The sequence below is a fragment of the Lissotriton vulgaris genome, chromosome 3_1 (assembly GCF_964263255.1).
Source record: "Lissotriton vulgaris chromosome 3_1, aLisVul1.2, whole genome shotgun sequence".
Classification (NCBI taxonomy): domain Eukaryota; kingdom Metazoa; phylum Chordata; class Amphibia; order Caudata; family Salamandridae; genus Lissotriton; species Lissotriton vulgaris.
In genome coordinates, this window is record NC_141689.1 from 672,778,105 (window position 1) to 672,786,724 (window position 8,620).

The 8,620-nt window shown below is 45.0% G+C and overlaps 1 protein-coding gene across 1 annotated transcript in view; it reads right to left on the bottom strand.

Moving 5' to 3' along the window:
* The window catches only part of LOC147726910 (uncharacterized), a 227,547-nt gene extending 219,932 nt beyond the window's left edge, over positions 1-7,615 (bottom strand). The window contains exons 1-2 of the mRNA XM_086963537.1: positions 7,577-7,615; positions 1,595-7,002 (exon numbers count right to left, since the gene is read on the bottom strand). Coding sequence (XP_086819663.1) covers positions 1,595-7,002; positions 7,577-7,615 — 5,447 coding nt within the window. The remainder of the gene's footprint in view (positions 1-1,594; positions 7,003-7,576) is intronic.
* Positions 7,616-8,620: the final 1,005 nt, after the last annotated feature.

The window sequence follows — 8,620 nt, forward strand, 5'->3', positions numbered from 1 at the left end:
GCGTTTATGCTCTGTAGGTAGTACTGGTACGTTTAATTGCCTTTCTGTCTGTGCAGCGGAACCGGAGGAAAGACCCTATTTCTCACTTGTGTGTGTTTGTGTGTCTCTTTGTGCAGGTGACATAAATAGCTTTTACTATGGGGATGCGAGTGGCGCTCATAGTGGCAGTGAGTATTTGTCACTGTGTGTGTGTGTTTAATTTGTCAGGTGTTGCAGTGTTCTGTGGAAGGCTGTGCGGTTGTGGGTCTTCTTGGTATGTGTTTTGTTATGTTGATTACATTTCTAAAGTGCACGGTTACCCAAGGGTGTCCTGGCGCTTTCTGCTGGCTATCTGATTACGGATTGTGCATAGACCTATGTGTCAAACAGCCAGGTTTTTAGACCTTTCCTGAAGGTATGCCTCTGTTTGTTGTAACGTGGGAAGTGTGTTCTGAGTTCTTGTGTGTGTCTCTCTTGTTTCTTAGGTTTCTGTAAAGAAAGAGACTGGTTGTGACTTATTCTTCTCTGTATTGCCTTGTTTCTCCTGCTAAGCTTACAATGTATGAAGTCTGGTCTGTGTTTTGCTTGCATCACAGCGTCAGAGATGGGCAGTTACTTAAGCCAGAGTCACTGGGAGGGTCAAGAGAAAGTTTATGTTATTCTTGGTGTACCATTCTTGCGGCTGCTTGTGTCGGGAAGTGTGGTTTGCCTGCTGTCCTTTGTCAATGTTCTTACATTTTCCTGCACCAGTTCTAGGAATGTGGGGCAAGAGGTATGATTGCACCGTGCCCTCGCTACGAGGTTTCTGGATTTTGTTGAGGGATATTGGGGTGACATGATGAATGTTGTCTTGTCTGCCCATGTTATGCTCTCCATTAAAGTAATGGGGTAACCCACAAGGTACTGGACCTGGGTATCAATCGGTATTAAACAACAGTGGTCCAAGACCTCTATAGTTAGATAAACTGAATCAATCAGTAATCAATCCTTGATTATATCAATTTTGAGCATATACATATTAATCAGCTCTGTCCAATGTATGTATATCTTCATAAAAACATAAAGGCAACAGCATCAACTTGAGATACTAGAGCAATACTTTAATCTATTGTCTCTGGGTCGAACAAAACACATATTTCACGTTATAACTCAATACGAAATATTGGTTGCCCCGAACAGAGCGTGCAACATAGCAAAAGGGTGCAATAAGATGTGTGAAGTGATTCAGAAAGAAAAGGAAATTCAAAGAAGTGACATAAAATATTCAAATTGGTTTATATAGCGCAGTAACGGATCCACGTTCATGGAGACAGACCTCACATACATAGAAGCAGTTAGAAGAATGAAGATGTGGAGATCTGTGAATGAAAGACAGTATTTTCTGAACTGCGCAATGCGAGCTCAGAATTGTGGGTCAGGAAACATTTAAAAACATGGCTTTTTAATCACTAAACTTCTTCTTTGGCACTTGATACACAGCCCCACTCCTTTCTCACTAAGCGCCGGGACACCTCAGTGTGAGGTAGCTGTTGCGCTATATAAACTTCAGTATTATTATTATTATTATTATTATTATTATTAGTACTTGCTGAAGCATGTTTACTCTGAGCCTTACCTTGTGTCCTTCCTCACTTTGTGCAGGTGGAGGGTGACGTCCCCGGCGGCGGGATCCTTCCCCGGGTAGATCTGGGTGGAGATCGGCCTCTGCTTCTCATCCAGGACGGTCAGCCTGACCCCTTTGCCCTCCAGGAGATCGCTCTTGGTGAGGACGTTGAGGTCCAGCTCGGTGGCCGGGCGCCCCGGGTCTGCCAGCGCCTGCACTTTCTTAACCAGCGCCTGGTGCTCCGCTTCAGGGAGAGCGGCCGCCTCCCCTCCAACCGGCGTCTTCTTCATACTCTTTTGGAAATGTTGTTCGATGAAGAATCGCTGGGTCTTGTTTTTCCCCACGACGTTGTCGATGATCTTGCCAGCACATTTATTAATCCTTTTTTGAACAGGAGTAAGTAACAAATTTACAAGACGACTGGAAATGAACTCCGTAATTGTGTCATTTATAATCTCGGAGATCAGATCTAACAAAGAATCTTTTGTTTTCTTCACACATGGGAGATTGCGGCGTCCATCTTCTCTGTATTCAGCAGGTTCTAAGAACTTGTCACATTCTTCAATTATAAATGGGATGACTCTCTCTTTGAGCAGCTTCATAACTTTGGAATATTGGTTGAAGTCCACCGCGCTTTTTAAGATACCAGTAGCCACCTCGACTGCCATCTGCCCGGCTGTGTTCAGCTTCGTTCCCTGCACCCCGAGGAGGACGACCTTTTCTGCGACTTGGAAATACTTGATCAGCACCTCGTGGTCCCTGCAGACCTCTCCGACCGCCCCCCGGCAGATATCTGTCATGATGGTCTTCATTCCCTCTTTGGAGTGCTCTGGGATCCGGAACCTGTCCGGCTTCTCTGGTCGTAGAGCACATTCCGGCACTCCCTTCACAACCACAAACTTTACAATCGCCTCGTCCAAGAGTATTTTTTTGTCTTTTACTAAGTTGTTGATTTTGTCTTTAAAGTGGGATTTAAACATCGCTCTGGCTGCTGCTTCTAGGCCTTTAGGCAGGCCATAATTCAACCCCAAGAGGGCTCCCTGTTTGCATATCTCCTGCCCCGCGTACTTCGCAGCCTGCAGGAAGCTTTTCCGGACAGCAGAGCTTGTGGCCAGGGACCGGAGGGATTGGCTAAAGGCTTCTTTGCCAGCAGAAGTGACTGCGGACTTTGCAGAACTAAGCACCAGTCTTCCTGATTGGATGACCTCTCTGGCGGCAGTTGAAAAGGTTTTAGATCCAGTAAACAAAGCTTTTGCTGAGTCCTTCATGGCAGGAGCTGCCCTATTAATGAATCCAAACGCTCCACTTATCAGCGATACCCCAATACTCAAAGCTTTGGCTGAGGCCCACTTTGCCCAACTGAAGCTGCCTCTGATCATCCCTTCGATCCCCGATATCATATCTGAGATACCTTCAGCAATCAGGCCCATCCCGATCTGACTCGCTGACCCAGAGGTGATGGCGACCAGAAGAATCCCAGCGACAACCTGTGTAACTCCAAGGATAAAACAGATCAGAGCATCAATGCAGAATTCTGGCTTCTTCTCCACTTCAAACACAAAGGACAGGCCGTAGTCATACAGCACAGTCATCTCACCAGTGGTGATAAGGCCACGGTCCGTTGACAAAGAGAAGACAGCCTGGTCCTTGGTTCGAGCTTTGCTGTTACTCTTTTGGAGTTCCAGTAACTTTGCAATGGATTTATCGATGTAGTCGATCCAGGAATTGAACAGGCTCATCCGGGTCTGCATTTGTTTTGTGAAGTTGGGATCGTCTCTGTTGTGAGGTTCAAACCTGGCTAAGCAGGACATCTGGCAGGAAACGGTGGTGTTTGTGACCTCAGATACATAGACATCGATCATTTGCTTAGATTGTGTTAAAATATCCAAGGCCTTCTGCTTATATCCTTCCTGTCTCATATTAATTGTAATGTAGGCCTGATTGTAGAGTGAGACAGCACGGTACACCCGATCAGTCTTCTCTGCTTTCTGCCAGAATGATAGCGCCCCATAATCCAATCCTTTGTTCTGAGTGTGGAGGTACATGCGATCCATAGCTTGTTTGATGAAGTCGTAGAAGTTATCCGATTCTCCTCGCAGGAGGCTGTCTGCTCTCCTCTGGATCACTTGGCCAAGGTCTTTCTTTAGCTCATTGATGTCTTTATGGTCTTCAATGTCCTTCTCATGTAGTGTGAGCCAAAGGGCCCAGCTCTCCTTTAACGCATTCAGAGCTGGGCGGTAGTCGAACTTTGTATCACTCTTACTGTTTTTTAAGGTGCACACGTTCTTTACTGAATAGATATCTGTTTTTTCACGTTTATCATACTTTCCTTCAAATTTATCTAGATGTTTACAAAACTCTTCAAAAAGTTCCTCCCGTATCTGTACGTCCAAGAGCTCATTTTTCTCTATTTCCACAATGCGCTTCTTCTCATAATCTGCTCTGAGCTGTCTCATCACCTCAATAGGTTGGCCCTGATACGATGGTGACAGGTCATCATAGTTTAAAATCATCTGGACCATGCCAGGGCTTCCTTTGCGGGAGGTTCGGCCAAATATTTGCTTTTCAACTCTGATGTTTGTGGGAAAATGTGTGAGAATCACAAAGAGCCCTCCACTGTCATTCACACCTTGAGTGACTTTAACATCTGTGCCTCTTCCACCAAGATTTGTGGCAATGATAACATCTCCTGGCCTGAAGGTGTCCCTTTCAACATCATGTTTATCACTTCTGGTGTACAAAGTTATTTTACCAGAAACAGCTTCTAATTCTACTAACTGTTTTTGTAGATTATCAGCTGTTTTCACATCTTCACAGACAACTAAAGCCGCTTGGCCCTTGCCCCACTTGTTTGGACTCGTGCACTCCTTCACATGTTCACAGATACTTTTGATCCAGGCTTCACGGCCACCAACAACCTGTAGAGCTGGTAGCTCAGTCTTCTTAGTATGGCGGTGAGTAGGTATGCTGTGGCAAGACACTCTGTAGTGTTTTTCAAGAAACTCAACCTCTGCCTCATCCCCTAGGGTCCCAGAGACTCCAAACAACCCTGTGTCTTTTATACCTTTAGTGTATCGTTGAAGGAAATGGAAATTTGACATGAAGTTGGTGACATTTGACAGTGGTGAGATCGCCAGCTGGTGCTTCATCTCCAGGAACTGCTGTAAGCCGTCACCCCAGCGCTTGTTCTTCTCAAGCACACCAGTGGCTTTGAAGTCCACAGGAATGATGTTGTGGTGTTCATAGATGGGCGAGGTGGACTTCACTTGACTCGTGTCTGTGGCTGATTCTATCATGTACTCTCGATCCTTCTCCATTACGATTGCCTTCATAGCATTTTCCACAAAGACCTTCATCCTGTTCTGAGTATATTCCTTCAGGTAGCCTGGCAGGAGAATAAAGGTCTCATCCTTATTCTCTTGTTTATCTGGTGGCTGATAGGTATCTGAGTACCTGATTCTTGATTCCAGTTCAGTGACCGCTCCTTCTATCAGAGCCTTCTCGCTCATCACCACACAGGCACATCCATGGTCCTGGAGAAGAATGCAAATTTTGTCATGATCAGATGAGGATTTATTGTCTGATATGGAACTGATCGCAAATTCAGATGCTTTACCATCCTTTACCTCGTAATATTCAAAAACAACAGCATCTTCAAGAACTTTCTGAAATATAGACAAGAGATCTCGCTGCTGAGCCGGCCCCAGTTTATCCATGAGTTCTTTGATCGCAGAGTCTTGTGGCTCTTGAGTGATTGGCTGATCAGACTCCACTAGGGTGGATTCAAGCTTCTTCACATCTTCTTCAGTGAAGAACCCCAGCTGCAGTCCTGGTAATAGAATGTCAAGGGAGGAGAAATGCTCTGATGTGTTTGGCCCCATGACTGCTGCTGCAGCAACTTTGTGAAAGTATTGTGTTCCTGTGGCCCAAAGAGTGTCACCAGTTTTGGCCTCCTGGATGCGTTGGCAAGTGCACATCTTCAACCAGATGGCTGCCAGCAGTTGTTCTAAGTGTCGCATTCCTGTTGCTGCATGTGAAAGGTATGTGACGTGGACGCCGCTGTCTAAGGTCATATAGTCTACTTCATCCACAATGGCTATGTCAAAGGTCCGGTCTCCTCTGGTTTTGTGTTTTTCAAATTCTTGTTTTAGAATGTCAGCAGCAAAGTTCCCAACAGTACCGTACACAATATCAGCTGCATATGCCTTTTTAATTGCCTTGTCAATTTCTCTTGAGTCAGTACATTCATCTAACCCTGGTGGTGGTACAACGCTACAAGACACATCGAACATCTTGTAGAGTTTGCTCCATTCCTCTTGATCACGACGGGCAAGCACTGGTGAACTTGTGATGACATCAACCTTCTTCCCTCGGGTGGCATGAACAAGGGCGAGCATGGCTACGATGGCAGATTTACCCTCTCCAGTAAAGATCTCCAAAAGACAACCATTGCATGCAGGGGCCTTAGACATGAGAATAGTCAACAGAGATGCGAGCTGAGTCAAGCGTGGGAAATAACCCTCAATCTTCTCTCCTGACTGCGTTACAATTGTCGTGGTGTCCTGAACAGCCACACACAATCCAATCACAATTTTCACCAGTGTCTTCACATCAGGGTTTTTAAAATTTATTGAACTGATCATAGCTTTACACTTTTCTGTCATCTTCTTGCAATCTTTGTAGGCTGGAAGTTCAACTTCAACTTTGCTGAGCACTTGCTCCAAGATGGAAAGTATCTGTTCTGGATAGTGTTTTGTTCTGATTTCAGATAGTATGTTTTTTAAATCCTTGTCCTTCTCTTGCTTCATTGATTGCTGTGGATCCTGCACTGCATCTTTCATCCTCAGAGATGCAATAATCGGGGTTATATCAAAGTGGTACGTTTGTACCTGTTGGAGGATCTTCTCCACCTTCTCTCGTGGAACGCCGCTCTCCTGTACTTTTAGAGTAAAGATAACTGCCTGGATTGAGGTCCAGATTCTATTGAATAGTATGTGTTCCAGGAAGTCTTGACTGGTTCTGGAGAGCTCAGAAAATACAGCTCTTGATAGTCTCCCAGCTAAAGTCTTGTTTGTTTTGTGGAGTGTACCCAGGATATGTATTAAAAAGCTAGACACCTTGTCAAGCTCATGTTTGTACTGTTGAAGTTCAGTCGTATCTAGGTCACAATCTTTCAGTGTCACTTCTACTGTTGCTTGAAGAAGACTCAGCTGATCAGTAAGTGACATCTTCTTCTCAAAGACGGTATTCAAACTTCCATGGCACCAGATGTTTAGGCCCGTCGTTTTGATGTACCTGGCAATGAGACACTGTTGTAGGGTTTGAATCCTTTCTCCAATGTTCTTGGAAGCATCACTGATATCTTCGTTTATCCCATAAGTAATTAGGAGCTGGTTGAATTTCTCTTCAACATAATTTTCCTAAAATAAAAAGATTACAATGTGTGTTAAATCTACCTTCAGTGGGAATCCAGGTTAACAGCATAGACAGGTGAATTTGCAAAACAAAATCCCCTAGGCCATTCATTTTTGCAAGTAAATGTTGGACTTTTCTGACAGTCCAGTGGCATCTAAAGGTAATTTATCAGTTCAGTTGTACCTGTTTGCATATTGAGTGCCATGGGCATATGTCCTACCACACTTCTCTGTGGACAGCAACATTTTCTTTTGTGCATTGACTCATCAAAGGTGAGAAGTAGTAAAGGACAGCCAGTGATTAACCGAGAGTGGTATGAGCTGCTGAAACTCAGATACTGTATGTCACACAGTAACGAAAGGTTACAGCAGCACCAGGTAGAACAAGAGGCCACACTATACAGTTTTTTAGTGTGTACATGTTATAGTACTAATGCCTCACACAAACTACAATCCAAGGGCAATGTTATCCTTTTTGCCAAAAATCACATGCCTTCAGCAACCTCTCGATGTACCTAATCTCAATTCTTGTACAATGGCCAATGGTTCTCCATGAGATTAGGGTGGGACAGATTGTTACAAGTGTGTCCAGTATACTATGATACGTGGATATATCCATGCTTCTCTGGTGCCTAAAGGGGAGGGTCTGGCCCTAAAACGGAATTCCCCACAGTATAAAAATTAGTTCAATTATCAGCCTACAACATGGAGGGTTTGGAATCCTGTGGTCCGTGGAGTATGGCACACCCAACACAGTGGGAACCAGTTGTAGTTCCAATGGGTTCAACAGTCAGAGTTCTAAATGGAGAACAACTGCAGCTGGGAATGGGCTAGCTGCCATAATGGGCTCGCTAGACTAACAAATGCTAGCTGGTTGATTTGCCATCATTATCCTGTTATTCCCTTCCAGGAATGCTGCTTTTTGAATTCCATATGTTAGTTGTTTAAATATAAATATCAACTATACAATCCAAGTAAAACAACAAGCCAAGAATGTCGCACAAAAGTGTGACGGGACCGCTAAAAAGCCGCCCCACAAATCACCAGGATAGGGACCCCGCCGCCTCAGCACAGGAAGCAGACATAGAACCCACAGGATATAAACAGGGCAGGAGAAATCTGAGACTGAAGCGAACCGTATAGGCAAAGCAAAAGAGCCCTGCGAACACCCAAAGAAGGGGAACAGGAGAAACCCCCTCAGCAGGCAAAGCAGGAAGCAACACCTCCAGCCGCAAAAGGAAAATCAACAAGGCGGATTAAGCCACAAAACAACTCAAACCAGTAGAAACTGCAAAGAAGGACACAAAACGAGCAGGGCACCCAACTCACCTAACCGACAAGTGGAAGAGAAGGCCAGAAAAAAACCAAAGCAGCGGACAACCACAACAAGTCCGCACGAAAGGGGCAACCGCAGACCCCACAAAACAGCAAGCAAAGCTCCAAGAAGAATTGAGCACAGGAGAGCCCGGACAACGAAGCACAAAGCTCAGAAGAAACCGACTCACCAAAGGGCAACAACCACCAAGGAAGCCCCAAGGCCCCGACAAGCACAAATCGTCGACAACGAGCAGACAAAGTGGAAGGGGTAAAAGCCCAACAACAAACCCAAGCTGGAGAATCCAGT